We start from the raw sequence: 15,752 nt of genomic DNA, 5'->3' as shown, positions 1-15,752 counted from the left end.
CCACTCGAGATCATTTGAGACGGTAATACCCATGTACTTACAATTGTTTACGCTCTGTTTGCTGGTCAGTAATTTCGTATGGAAATGCCTAGGGGTTACAACAGTGAGAGAATGCCATAGCTTTACATTTAGTAGGGTTTAGGGCTGTTAACCAATGTTGACACCAATTTTGAATATTTAAGTCTTTCTGAAGAGCAATTTGGTCATTATTGTTAGTAACTGAGTGATAAATAACACAATCATCAGCGTCCATGCAGATTTTGCACGACCTGTGTAATGGTAGATCAATAATGTATATTAGAAGTAGGAGGGGGCTTAATACAGAGCCCTGAGGTATGCCTGACGTTACGTGTGGGGGCTCAGAAGTGTTGTTATTGATGTACGCCGACTGCATGCAATTTGTAAGTAATTATTCGACCCATGTTAATACTGCAGGATGTAGAGTTAACCATGAAAGTTTTATGAGCAGTCGTTGATGAGCCACTTTGTCGACCGCTTTTGCAAAGGGAAGGAAAATTGCGTCAGTTTGTATTTTAATACCGAGATTTGAGTGTAGATCATGAGTTGGTCCCTTGTAGAGTCTATGGTGGAATTGGTTAAAGAAATTGTTAGTATCAAGGAAGTTAATTATATGGGTGTATATGACATGTGAACACTGCAAAAATCATCATCATCACCATCATAATCAACCTGGCTACGCCCACTGCAGGGTAAAGGCTTCTCCCATACTTCTCCAACTACCCCTGTCATGTGCTAATTGTGGCCACGTTGTCCCTGCAAACTTCATCTGCCCACCTAACTTTCTGCCACACCCTGCAACGCTTCCCTTCTCTTGGAATCCATTCTGTAACCCTTAATGACGAACGGTTATCTTCCCTCCTCATTACATGCCCTGCCCATGCCCATTTTTTTTATCTTGATTTCAACTAAGATGTCATTAAGTCGCATTTGTTCCCTCACCTAATCTGCTCTCTTCTTATACCCATTATTCTTCTTTCCTTAGCTCGCGTTTATTCCCTCACCCAACCTGCTCTCTTCTTATCTCTTAATGTTACACCCAACATTCTTCTTTCCATAGCTCGTTGCGTTGTCCTCAGTTTAAGTAGAACCCTTTTCGAAAGCCTCCAGGTTTCTGCCCCGTAGGTGAGTACTGGTAAGACACAGCCGTTATACACTTTTCCCTTGAGGGATAATGGCAACCTGCTGTTCATGATCTGAAAATTCCCGCCAAACGTACCCCAGCCTGTTCTTATTCTTCTGATTATTTCTGTCTCATGATCTGGATTCGGAGTCACTGTCTGCCCTAAGTAGATGTATTCCCTTACCACTTCCAGTGCCTCGCTACCTATTTAAACTGCTGTTCTCTTCTGAGACTGTGAAACATTACTTAAGTTTTCTGCAGATTAATTTTTAGACCCACCCTTCTGCTTTGCCTGTCCAGATCTGTGAGCATGCATTGCAATTGGTCCCTTGAGTTACTAAGCAAGGCAATATCATCAGCGAATCGCAAGTTACTAAGGTAAGGCGTCTAAGGTAACGAGGTACCAAGGCATCAAGATTGGAGAGACAGTCGGAATTGACAAAGAAATAGCCCACACCAGAATCTGACAGACTGCTGGCCTTTATAACAAAATATTCTAATGCACTCCCAAACATAAACAACATGCTGCGAAAATACCACCCAATATTATCAAGTAACGAGCGTCCGAGAAAAGCATTCCCGGATGTACCTAGGGTTACCTATCGTCGCAACAGGAACCTTAAAGACATGTTAGTGCATGCAAAAGTCAGCCAACAGCATTCCCCCATAATAAAAGCATCTCGTCGCCCCAGGTGCCAAACCTGCAGGCACCTTCAAAGTGACATAGAATTAAAAGCACCGCAAATAGTTATACATACGAAGTCAAATCTAGCTTCACTTGTACAAGTTCGGATGGGATTTATATGCTTGAATGTTCCTTCTGTGAGAAACAATATATCGGTGAAACAGGACAATCAATGAACGTCAGATTAAACGGACATCACGCGGACACAGCTTAAAAGCTCCCCAAAGCCGTTGCCAAGCATTTCAACCAACTAGGTCATAACTTTGATGAACTTAAACTCTACATCTTACAGTCAAATTTCAATTCAGAACGAGAAAGAAAATGCAGAGAATCATACCTTATCCATAAGTTGAAGACATTGCAACCAATAGGCATAAACGTTTCATAGGGAGCTTTAGAATCAATTCACTACGCTAAATTTCAAGCTATAGGCAACAACATTTGTTTGGTTCTTAGCGTTCTTTTTTTCTTTCTTTTTCTCCTATTTTTTTTTCGTTCCGTTTTTTTCGCCTTTATGTATTTATCATAAAAATTGTAACAGCCCAAATACATGCTACCGCAAAGTACCAAGGACGAGACACAAGTGCTTGTGTCTTGTCCTTGGTACTTTGTGGTTGCATGTATTTGCGCTGTTACAATTTTTATGTCAAGTATGCACCAACTCGCCCAGAAAGAAGTTTTAATTATTTATTTATTTATACCATTTCAGTATTTTCCTTTTCTCTTTCTTAATTTTTTTTTTTTTTACGAGCACCGGTTTCGGCCGCTCCTTCTATTACTCCTTTCAGAGACAGGATAGCCTACGACCACCAGTGAAACAGGTAATAAAGGGCTGCTGTGCACACCGTTGACATGCCGGCTGACATGCGGACGTTGACATGTGATTGACAGACGGCCGGGTCCCTGGGCTTGTGCACAGCACTCCTTTATTCTCAATTCGACACGCTAACACACCTTTGCTCGTTGCCGCACCCACCGACCTTGCGCCCTCTCCCCTTTAGAAGAATCCCACCTATATATACTGCGGCGAGGAAAGCATATGTCGCCTTGAAGAAGGCAAGTCCACTTGTCGAAACGTTGGCTCCTGCTTTCACCTTGTTCTCGTTTTGCTCATCGTTTAACTGGTGAGACTCATGGAGTCCACAAGAACCTTATGGGGAATAGATGCCATAGTGGAGGTATTTATTTTTACAACCTAGAGTTTTATACGCCTGTGCTGCAGTCAGTTACATGGGCGCTTTTGCATTTCGCTCCCATCGAAATATGCCCGGTGCGGTCACGAAACGAACGGGTGACTTCTTGATCAGTTGCAGAATGCCATAGCCACTGAGTTACCGTGGAGGATATCTGTTTATCAAGCCAATGTGCTCATTTTTTCTCAGCTGTTGAAATATTTTATAATAATAGCTACTTTCTTTCGTGGTTTTCTATCGAATTGCTTTGGTAAAATACAAGTAGGGTTCCCAACTGTCGCGAATTCAGCATGGCAGTACTGGCTTTTGAGTAAATGTTTCGAGTCCCGACTATAAATCGCACAGCCAAAGGTCCCTTTACCTTTTTTTTACTGCATAACAATAAAAAAAAGCTGGTGAGTACAATGTAGCAAAGGCTCTACGTCACTCTTATAATCCACTATTCAGGGTGAATGGCAACACAGTGGCGCATCACTTGGACTACAGACGAAGCCTGAAGATGAATAGCATCGGAAAAGGCATGGCTACAAAATCAGAGCCCTGATGTCCTTTTTATAATGCTTGACAGCTCGTTTGAAGATTGTTTTATTTTGTCTTGTGTTGCATTGTCATAAACATCAAGGCAGTTTGGTTCCGCCATGCTTCTAGTTCTGTTGTACACTCTCACCGTTTGCAGTACCTCTATCTGTATTGGCAGTTGTTTTAGGCAGGTAACACTGCTCCTTCCTCATTGTAAATTGCAACATGGTGGGACTGCTAAAAAATCAAGAGCTGGGTGATTTCTAGAAAGATTGACCGTGTGATGACTTGTGTCGCTTATATACCTGATATGTGTTTCAGTAAACCTAGTTGTGAGTCGGCGCTCGTCCTGTGTCCTTTCACTCCATTGTCATCTTGTTCGCGCTGTTCTCATTATGAATGTATACCAGCTTGCCCAACTTTCCACTTTAATCTAGAAAGAGCACTGAAAGGATGGTGAAAAAAACAACACGCAACTGAAATTTTATTTCAGTTGCGAATCAGTACTCATGTTGTTTCTTTGACAATCCTTCTGTCCTTGGTGTGCTGTTTCTAGCTTCTAAAAAATGGTAGGAATAAACAAATTGTGCATCGTTGCATGTACGGACTGGTGGCTCCTGTCACTGACAGAACCAGTCATCGTCAGCCTGTTCTGACTTTGTCCACTTGAGCATTGACAACGCTATAAACAAGTCAAGTTCTCTTAGCAATGTCAAGGTTTCTGTGCTTTGCCATATAACGCCATATGTGTGTTTTTTATTTTGGAAGGCTGAAGCATATCATCTTTCATGATGCTTCAATGACGGCATGTTGTCCAGGGTGCAAAAGTGCAGGCGTAAGCTTGCACTTTAGCAGCTTTTTCTATTCACCTCTACACAAGTGGTAGGATGTGCTGGCACCTATTTACAGCGCAATAAGTCAATGGCATCTCACAGGAAGACCTCGTTGTACTCACTCCCAAATTCGCACATAGAGTTGAACCCACTTATAACAATACTCAAACGCCATGAAAATTCCATCGTTATAACTGATAATTGTTATAACTGGGTTGCATGAAAAAATCAAAATAGGGGGATGGCAGACTTGTTGTGAGAAAACTATAATGGTGGTGCCCCTCCCCACCACCGTACTCCATCTGGCTGCTGATTGTGTTCACTCGTTTAACTGCTTCCTGGGCACTCTGATCGCATATAACAAGCCCTGACTGTTGGCGTTAAAGAATGGCACTGCTATAAACTGCAAAGAGGGGTCATGGGTGGCAAGCAATATGCGAGCACCGCCAAGGCATCTCATTGGTGGCCCCAAAAGGGGCCTTAAAAAATTGCGAGAAGGCTGCCGTGACAACCTGTCAACTTGAGAAATCCAGAAGAAACGCTGAGGCGAGATCTTAACAAGAATCTCACCATGTACATCTCACTGGCTTGCACGAGAAAACCCCATGTCCGTCGGCCTTGCATGCTTTACATGAAGCTTGCCTACATCTTACTCTGAGGCACCCAGGTGCTCCACATAGTGCAGCGGAAGGTTCCTTGTGAAAAGAAAGCCTTGGAAGGACTAAATCGTCTGGCAGTCCTCCTGTGAGGACAACGTTAAGGCGGCCTGCCCTACCGCGTTATCGCTGCCATCATCGCCGTCGCTATCTGACGCAAGCATCTTCGTAACGATTGTCTCATCCGTTAGAAGCTTTTAGTTTCCAAATCTGTAGCCGTGCGCTTTCTTTTCACAGGCAGCGTCATGCATTGCTGATGATCAGCAGACGGATCAGCGATCTTCCATTTCGGCAGAAAGTCAAACGAGGCTTAGAAACTGCGTGGCCAGGAACAATTTTGACACAAATACGAATGCAAGCGATCAAACTGCTGGCAGAACTACGCTGAATAAGGAGCCAGCGAGCAACATGCGAGCAAGCTGGGAGCAGCACAGTTGGCACGGTACATTCGTGTTTAGGAGGGTAGGGCAGCGTAAAGCTATGGGAGCAGCCCATTCGTGTTCGGAGGGGTGGAAGCGCGACGAGAGAGAGGCACATGGAGACGGCTGGAAAATGAGCGTGTGGTGGCTGTTGGTGGTGGTAATAAACTTGAGCAGCGGCCCATCATGCAGCAGCTTGAATTTCTTGTTTTTTTTTATTATTTTCAAGGATTTCGCATTTCACTACTTTCCGACTTGGACACCCAGCAGCCAGACTTCATCATTATAACCGATAATGCAGCATCAAGGCATTGTAGTAAACGGGTTATTTCACCATGGAAAACATACAAAAGTTTATGGTGCAGCAGCTTCTCATTGTTATAACCGATATATATTGTTAAAACCAGTATGGTTATAAGTGGGTTCGGCTGTATATAAAAGCACCGATGTGCTCCTCCATGAGGGATGCCATGAATGTGCCATTGCCACGGAGGCAGCATCACTGTAAGCGTGAATTTTCTTTACATTGTAGTATGCATAGAAGAAAGCGCAAACACATTTAAAACACAAGACATGCTATTTTATTTATTTAGTATCCTGTACTAGCATGTATTGATCTGCTTTCACTAGAACGCTAGTACCAATATTTCATCGTGGAAATTTTTGCTACTTTCTGTGGCGATCTAAAACTATAACTTGGATTTAAACTGCGAACTTGTTGCTGGGCGAGTTGGTTGGGATCCAGTGAATACATTGTTGCGCCAAAAAGGAATTTAGCACTTAATCTGTCGTTTCATACTCTCCCTCCCAAGTCTTTATTTTCCTTTTTGGCACAACAATCTATTCATTAGATGCAAACAGTATGTTTGCTTGTATCTGAATAAATAGTTTTTTTTTTTCATTTCCACCAAAATCTAATGATGAATCCTTTAAAGCACACAGAGATCGCACAACACCTTGCATATAATGGTGTCTCTCAAGTGCAAGGATTTCTGTAATTTTTCATGCCCTCCTGACAGCTCCTGTGAGGGCCAGTATAGGTTGAAGCAATGCTGCTTCTTGCAGGGAGTTCACGGTGAGCTACCTGGCTCGTGATGACGAGGGCGGTGACGCGTACCTGGGCCTGCTCTCCGACTGGGACCTGGATGCTGCCTTTCTTAGCTCTTCCGAGCCCTGCCTCAAACTGCGCGTCGAGCCCAAGCCGTACGACAAGAGTGCGTTGCCGCTTGCTTGCTATCTCGGGGCTCAGGAAATGGCATGCTGCTGAGGATGGAAAAAAAAAAATGCTTTTCAGTCTGCACAGTTTTGCCAAAGTGCTCAGATGTATTTATTTATTTATTTATTTATTTATTTCACAATACTGTCAATCCCGTTTGGGAATATTACAGGAGTGGGCATATGGTCATCAAAAAGTACAGTGTGAGCAAACACTGAGCAAACAAGGAGTTAGCATAGAAAAACATGGACGCTTTCATTTATAGAGTAACACACTGGTCTTCACACAGTTGCTCTTGCAGAAGAGAAAAAAAAAATAACTAAAACACTAAGTGGTGATTGCGATTTCTTCTTCTAAATGATTGGTAAATGTTTCTAGTGTGGGCTGGGCAGTAATAGCAGGGTTTAAGCAGTTCCACTCTCGCACAGCTCGCGGAAAGAATGAAAAGAAATAAGTGTTGTTGTTACAAAGAAATTCCTCTAGCGTGAAAGCATGTTTATGCAGAGTCGGTCTAGTGAGCTTGAACTTTAGAAAAGTGGCGGGATCCAATTTCAGTGCACTGTGTAATACCAAGTATAGGAATTTCAATCGTTGAACCTTGGCTCGAATTTCTAGGGTAGCGAGGCCTGCGCGAGAAAGAAGTTCGGTTGGTGAATCTGTGCGTTTGAAACGGTTATAGATAAATCGGGCAGCTTTTCTTTGTATGCGTTCCAGCGTATGAATTTGGTTTTTGGAATGTGGAAACCATACTATGTTAGCGTATTCGAGTGCCGGTCTGATGAGACTGACGTAAGCAAGCTGTTTTGTCTGGCTGGTGGAATGCGATAAGGTGCGTTTGAGGTAGAACAGTTTGTTCAAGGCTTTTTTAGCTACGTACTGTATGTGCGCATTCCAGGTGAGGTCGGATGAGATGATTACGCCTAAGTATTTATACTGGGTGACGCTTTGTAGAATAGTGCCGCTGAAACCGTACGGGAACTGCAGAGTTGATTTTTTGTTTGTGACCGACATGCAGACAGTTTTATCAGAATTTATCACCATTTGCCAGTCTGCACACCACTGCACTACCTTATTTAGGGATTCGTTCAGTTTTGCTTGATCTTCGTGGTTACGCACAGTATGATAAAGAATGCAGTCGTCTGCAAAGAGGCGAATGGTGACGTCGACTTGGTTGGTTATGTCATCTATGTATAATAAGAACAGAAGTGGGGCCAGAACTGAGCCCTGGGGAACGCCGGACAAAACAGGGACAGCTTCAGAAAGGTGATCATTGTATTCTACATATTGGGAGCGGTTTCACAGAAAGTCATTGATCCAACCAACAACAGGGCCGTTACCAAGTAGGCGGTTAAGTTTGTGAAGCAATTTAACATGGGAAACACGATCAAACGCTTTAGAGAAATCCATAAAGATTATGTCTACCTGTAGTTGCTCATTAATGTTTTGAGTTAAGTCGTGAAGGGTTTCCACGAGTTGGGTGACTGTTGATAAACCGTTTCGAAAACCGTGCTGGTTTGAATAGATTAAATTGTTTGCTTCCACGAATTCTGTTAAGTGTTTCAAGATTATGTGCTCTAGTATTTTGCAGCACGTGCATGTTAAAGAAATTGGCCGGTGGTTAGACAAGGAAGATGTGTCACCTGATTTTGGTATGGCAATTATTTTGCCAACCTTCCACTCTGCAGGAAGGCGGCTCTCACGGAGTGACTTTAAGAAAATTAAATGAAGAAACTTTAGCAGCTCAATCAATCCCTACTTCTGCAAAATATACATACATGTTTATTATATTTCTCAACAACTAGAAAGCGCTTTTTTAATTATTGGGTATGAACGCTACTTATGAACGGGAGCCCTTAGGCAATGTAATAAACAGCTACATTGCTACCTTGAACAACTCAAATTTCAGCAAAACATAGTTAAGAGGGTAGCTCTAGCTCAGGGCCAATTTCAATTTCCCTATTCAAATAGATATAAGGGCCAGAAGTTCATTTGAGACGAATGCCTGATCGATTTAGAATAAATATTGTTACGGAAGGATGCCTAAAGAGAGAGAGGAAGAAGAAGATTGCGAGATGCTGGCTGCTGCATGTTGTTGCTGGTCAGCCATCTTGACCACATTGACTTTGCTAGTATATATACTGTAAATACATTCAGTCTATACTCCCAACATCCCCGTAACATATTGGTGGGAGGTGCGGGTACCACGGCTGGAAACAGAGCTCTGCAGTGGACGTCGCATCACCATCCTCACGATGAATGACGGTGAGCACTGCGGATCAACGTTGTTGCCGCCTCCAATGTCACTATGACCCGCTACAACGCTGTCCCCTTCAGTTGTGGTAGTGCAACCCAAGGATCCCGGAACTTTCTGCAGGACTGCTGGCGCCGACGTTGAAGAATGGGTGGCTATGTACGAACGTGTGAGTGGAATCAACAGATGGGACCCTACGCTTATGCTAGCTAACCTGTTGTTCTACCTAAGAGGCACGCAAAGGTGTGGTTCGAGAACCATGAAGAGGAGCTGACCAGCTGTGACCAATGCAAATAGAAGTTAACAGAGTTGTTTGGCAAACCAGGCGGCCGTAAAAGTGCCACATAGCAGGAACTGGCCTGTCTAGCCCAATCCCCTGCAGAGTCCTATGTTTCGTATATCCAGGATGTGCTGGCGCTTTGTCGTAAAGCGGATCACAACATGACAGAAGCTGAGAAGGTAGGGCATGTGCCCAAGGGAATTGCTGACGACGCCTTTAATCTGTTCATGTGCGAAAGCTGCTCTACAGTTGATGCTATCATCAAAGAGTGCCGACAATTTGAGCAGGCCAAAAGCCGACGCGTCCTGCACTCATTCACCAGACTTCCCAATACTGCCGCAACGTCGACGTGTGAAGGTCAGCCTGCACAGCAGCATGCGTCATCATCAGAGGACGTAGTGCGAATCATTCGACATGAACTGGACGCGATGGCGGCCACAGCTTTCTGTTCACGCAGCCCTGATGCTACCCCTATTTCAGTTCCCCTCGTGCAAGCCATCGTTCGACAGGAACTTGAAAACTTTGGCCTACATTTTGTCTGTGCTGTCACTAACCTCAGAGCAAACGAATGCCCTTCTGCTATTTTCACTACACCCCGACGCTTCTTTCCGTGTTATCGCAACCCGACTGAGTGGAGAACTGCGGACGACCAGACGATATGTTTCACCTGTCACCACATTGGTCATGTCGCCAGATACTGTCGCAACTCGTGGCCCTCAATACTTCACACGCCGACCAACCTGAGCAGTTTTAATGGAAATGCCCGCAATGTTTCGCCCACTGCCGAATCTAACGGCGTCGACTACTCTGCTAGGAACACGTGGCACAGTCGCTCACCATCGCCGCGCGGACACCAGTCTCGCTCATCGCAAACACGTCGTCCATCTTCCTGTTTGCCGCAGCCATGTCGCCTTTCATCCCCTGTGGCTTTTGGACGCACCCTTTCGGAAAACTAAGAAATGCAGCCCTCGGAGGTGGTGCTGCATTGCCCACTACTGCAGTAAATCCTCTGTCTGTGCCCACAAAGAGAAGTGTATTTGACGTCAAAATAGACGGCTTACCTGTCCAAGCACTCATCGACACTGGAGCCCACGTATCTGTGATGAGTGCTAACCTACGTAGGCGTTTAAAGAAAGTCCTCACTCCAGCAGCAGCTGCACGAGTGCTTCGTGTGGCCGATAGCGGCCACACTTGGAATGTGTACTGCGCGCATAAGCATAACCGGCCGCCCTACTTCTGTTCTGTTAGCTGTGATCGACAACTGCCCTCACGACATTATCCTTGGATTGGACTTTTAGAGCGCAGCTCTTTGGCGTCCGTTCCTGGGTTTCGCGTCGTCGTCGTCGTCGTCGTCGGCGTTGTCGGCGTTGTCGTCGGCCTCGTAACCAGCTCGCCGACGAATCTGCTGCTCCGCCGCCGCGCATGCGCGCTGTCGGCTCTCCGGGCGAGGGAGGATGATGGAAGGGAGGAGGAGAGACTGTGGAGGAGGGCTGGCTACACAAATGGCTCTTTGGCGTCCGTTCCTGGGTTTCGCGTCGTAGCTCGCCGACGAATCTGCTCCGCCGCCGCGCATGCGCGCTGTCGGCTCTCCGGGCGAGGGAGGATGATGGAAGGGAGGAGGAGAGACTGTGGAGGAGGGCTGGCTACACAAGTAGCTCTTTGGCGTCCGTTCCTGGGTTTCGCGTCGTCGTCGGCGTTATCGTCGGCCTCGTAACCAGCTCCGCCCCCCTTTCATCCCCCCAGCGCTAGCAGCGACCGACTGATACCGCTTTCGTGAGTCGGCTACAGCACTCACGAAAGACGTCGTGCACTTCCTGCAACTCGCATTAACCGTCCATCGATCCACACCGATGTTAGTAGTGGGGGACTTTAATGTTGACATAAAGACAAACAGCAATTTCCTAACACTTATGCGGGAGAACAACCCGTTCCTCTCGCTCGTAACGCGTCCCACGGCTGTGACAACCTCGCGAGGCACTTGTATAGATCTCGTCTTTGAGAATCAAGCATTGGTGTACCAAGTCAAACATATATCAGTCTATTTCTCCGACCACAAAGCTTCCTTCATGACTGTCAAGAACTGTTAGTGGAGTCTTTGTTAAAGGAATACGTGTGAAAAATAAAAAAAAAATTCTGTGATAGCGCATACATGTGTTGCTCGATTTCTTTGCCTCAATCTATCGAAAAGGTGAAACAGCTTATTTGCTGCGCTCAAATTTCGCATTAGGAAGTAACGTAATCGTCGGTAATTTTTTTTATTTTTTATCCTATCATTCCGCTCTCATCAACTGCGCAACTGGGGCTGTTCAATTGGAACTGCCCCAAGTCGCTGATGCTCCTAGCACCGCTCCACCGCACTTTTGTTCGCTTCAAGATGTGCCTGAGGCAGTCACGTCGCTTTTACCATACAGCCACAAATTCCCAACGATGAATATGTCCTTTGCCTCATCATCGACGTGCTTTTGAACCAGAACGTTGCTCTTCCGCATACGCTGGTGACTATTACTAATAACGATGCCGTTCTTCCGCTTCTGAATTTCAGCCTGTGCCCTCAAGTGCTTCCAGCCGGCATGTTCTTGGCCAGCGTTTCTAATACTTCCGAATTTGAAATTGAAAGTGTGAATGCCGAGAGCGTTTTCTTCGCACAAATTGCAGCTCACAGCTCTGGTTCCCTAATGGATGACTTGGCAAAGATGATTGCACCTGACCTCACCTCTGCACAGGCCTCGGACATACGTCTCCTCCTCTAATCGTACCTTGACATCTTTGATTTCGGTGAGAAGCCTTTAGGACAAACATCTGTTGTTCACCATATCAACGCTGGAGACACGAATCCTATTCGTCGACAACCCTATCGTGTGTCGCATACTGAACGTCCAGGCAGCCAATCAGAAGTGGACAAAACGCTCCGCAAAGGAGTCATCGAACCATCAGCCAGCCCTTGCTTCGCCTGTCATCCTTGTGAAAAAAAAAAAAAGAAGATGGTACCTGTCTTTTTTTCGTTGATTATCGCCATTTAAACAAGATCATCGAAAAGATGTCTACCCAATACCACGCATTGATGTCACCTTGGACTGCTTGCACGGAACTAAATACTTCGCGTCCATTTATCTTCGATCCAGCTACTGGCAGATTTCAGTTGATGAAATGGACCGCGAGAAGACAGCCTTCATCACACTGGATCGCTTGTATCAGTTCAAAGTCATGCCCTTTGGCCTATGCAATGCTCCTGTGACATTTGAACGTATGATGGATTCTCTTCTGTGAGGCTACAAATGGACCACCTGTCTCTGTTACCTTGACGACGTTATTGTATTTTTTTTTTCCCACATTCAACAGCCACCTTACCCGACTCGCTGCCATTCTTGCAGTCTTCCGAAAAGCCGGCTTCCAACTGAACTCCACGAAGTGTCAATTCGGGCGCTGTCAGATTACTGTGTTGGGACACCTCATTGACGCATCCGGTGTCCAACCAGATCCGGAAAAAGTTCGCGCCGCAGCAGTTTCTCTGTGCCACGCTCTGCTTCTGACGTGTGCTGCTTCGTCGGCCTGTGTTCTTACTTTTGCTGTTTCTTCATAAACTTCGCCGACGTTGCTCGACCTTTGTCAGATCTTCTACAGAAGAACACGCCATTCTCATGGGGCCCTGAGCAAGCTCACGCGTTTGCCGCTCTCATCGGGTTTCTGACCACCCCTCCCATACTTGCCCACTTTGATCCATCTGCACCGACTGAAGTCCACACTGACGCAAGTGGCCACGGCATTGGCGCTGTTCTTGCCCAACAGCAGAATGGTACCGAGTGCGTGATAGCTTACGCCAGCTGCCTGCTGTCACCTGCTAAGAGAAATTACTCCATCACCGCGTTGGAGTGCGTGGCTTTAGTTTGGGCTGTCGCCAAGTTATGGCCATATTTGTGCGGCCGCACGTTTTTGGTTGCGACAGACCACCATGCCCTCTGCTGGCTGTCTTCCCTCCGGTACCCAACAGGACGGCTTGGTCGCTGGGCTTTGCGGCTCCAGGAATTTTCATTTGTTGTCAACTATAAGTCTGGACGCCTGCACAAGGACACTGACTGCCTCTCGTGTCACCCCGTGGATCCTCCAGATCCTGTTGCGCATGATCCAGTGACCTCCATGATGGCTTTGACTGACATGACCAACATGTGTGCTGAACAACAACGCGACACATTTTTACAGTCCATCATCGCCGCAGTGCAATCTGGCAGTACCCACGACACATGCTGCATGTTCGTGCTGCATGACAGCATCCTCTACCACCGCAATATCAACCCTGATGGCCCTGAGTTGCTCCTTGTCCTTCGTCTTCATCTGCGATCCGTTGTTCTCGAACAACTTCACGATGCACCGACTGTGGGACACCTTGGAGTTTCGTGTACATACGACAGCGCACGACACCGGTGCGTTATGTGGCAACTTGCGAATTGTGTCAGTGCCAAAAGAAACCTCCCTTGCCACCTGTCAGCCGACTACATCCAATCGAAGTTCCCTCTGAACCACCCTATCGTGTTGGCCTTGACCTGCTTGACCCTTTTCCGACGATGCCTAGAGGGAATGAGTGGATCACTGTCGCTACTGAATATGCGACACGCTACACGATAACAAAGGTGTTGCCGACTAGTTGCGCAACTCACGTCGCCGATTTTCTCCTTCACAACGTCATTCTCCGGCACAGTGCATCTCGACAGTTACTTACAGACCTCGGCCGCTCGTTCTTGTCTCGAGTTGTAGATGACCTCCTCCGCTCTTGTGCCAATGAGCACAAGCTGTCCACCGCCTACCACCCACAAACAAACGGTCTTACGGAACGTCTCAACCGAACACTCACAAGATGCTGTTGATGTACGTTTCCAACGATCACAGGGACTGGGACACCATGCTGGCATATGTGACATTTGCGTATAACTCGTCCCGACATGACACCGCGGATATTCACCTTTTTATCTTTAGTATGGTCGCGACCCCACTTTGCCCTTTGACACTATCCTACCTTCTGTGCCCCACGTTGCCACTGAGTACGCTCGTGAAGTCATCGATCGCGCTAACATGGCGTGTCAAGTCGCCCAATCTCACTTTTTAGCCTCGCAGCATCTGCAAAAAGAGCGTTACAACCGGTGGCATCGCGATGTTCAGTTCGCTCGAGGTGCGCGGGTGATGCTTTGGTCACCATGTCATCGGGTCGGCCTCTCCCAGAAGCTCCTCGCTCGCTACACAAGGCCTTATGAAGTCCTACGTCAAGTTAACAATGTCGATTAGGAGATCGCGTCGTTACAGTTTCATCTATCCTCAAGTCCGCCGCCTGTTGACATCGCACACGTCTCGCAGCTGAAGCCATACTTCGCTCGCAGTTCTTTGCCTACCATGCGCCGAGACAGCGCTTCGCCACCCAGGGGTCCTGTTACGGAAGGATGACAGAAGAGAGAGAGGAAGAAAAAGATTGCGAAACGCTGGCTGCTGCGTGTTGTTGCTGGTCAGCCATCTTGACTACATTGACTTTGCTTGTATATATACTGTAAATATATTCAGTGTATACTCCCAACATCCCCGTAACAATATGTTGCATTCAGAAGAATGGTGAATTTTAGTAATATCTTGATAAGGGGCTACTTGCTTCATATTTAGAACTGAGGTTGAACAGCGTGGATAAAACAAGGACACGAGGAAACAGATACCACAGAGAAGCGCTGACTGCCAACTGGAAGTTTATTTGAAATTCTCCAGCCATTTTATGCTTTTTTCAGCATAGGCATGCGTACATGAGTCGCGAATACATCGTAATTTTTCATACAAAAAGCTATTTATTTTCCCAACAAGCCAAGAGAGGGAGCGCTCACACATTTATCTCCTTCCTTTCTAATGTAATAAGCATCTATTATTTCCCTTTCCCTCTTGCAATTTCCTCACCTATGAATTTTGTTTTTTCAAATATGGGAGTGCAGCGACACTTGTTACAATGTCCTGCTAATTTAAGGTAAATTTTAGAGAGTTGAAGAAGCAAAATGTTCTTAAGATGTGTAATTTTCATGACAAATTCCCTAAAACTTGAAAGTTTCAGAATAGTGGAAGCACGAAGTTTATGAATCGGTAACTTTGCAACAAAAACGTACACCTTATTTTTGTAAACTCTATCTGTTATACATCTAAAGCTGACAAACGTGATATGGCTCCAGAACTTACCCGAATGTACTGAACTTAAACTTACAGTGCAAACACCTAAAATGGAGCACAAAAGGAAGATACGATACACACTTACAGCGCAAACACCTAAGACAAACCACAAAAGGAAGGTATGACATACAGTGTGTCGTACCTTCCTTTTGTGGTTTGTTTTAGGTTGCGCTGTAAGTTTAAGTTCATAATTATGTACCAACTAGGCCCAAATGAAGTTTTACTGACTTACCTGAATGTGTTAGAGTGTTTACAATGGTCTTGCCAATGTGCTCCTCGCAAATTAGTGATACATTTCAGAGTGGTGCATACTTAATCAACTTTTTCTGCTTTAGATGTATTATTAGGGGAAGTTTACAGAATGGTGATGTCC

At 45.8% G+C, this 15,752-nt stretch overlaps 1 protein-coding gene across 4 annotated transcripts in view; it reads left to right on the top strand.

Annotated features, from left to right (window-relative positions):
* Positions 1-15,752, top strand: part of LOC135899437 (TBC1 domain family member 25-like) — a 176,844-nt gene that overhangs the window by 83,433 nt on the left and 77,659 nt on the right. For all 4 annotated transcript variants that reach the window (XM_065428680.2, XM_065428676.2, XM_065428679.2 and 1 more), the window contains one exon: positions 6,512-6,660. In XM_065428680.2, the coding sequence (XP_065284752.1) occupies positions 6,512-6,660 (149 nt within the window). The remainder of the gene's footprint in view (positions 1-6,511; positions 6,661-15,752) is intronic.

Source organism: Dermacentor albipictus, chromosome 6 (genome assembly GCF_038994185.2).
Source record: "Dermacentor albipictus isolate Rhodes 1998 colony chromosome 6, USDA_Dalb.pri_finalv2, whole genome shotgun sequence".
In the NCBI taxonomy this organism is placed as follows: domain Eukaryota; kingdom Metazoa; phylum Arthropoda; class Arachnida; order Ixodida; family Ixodidae; genus Dermacentor; species Dermacentor albipictus.
The sequence above is the reverse complement of the archived record's forward strand: the minus strand, read 5'-3'. Positions and strand labels throughout refer to the sequence as shown.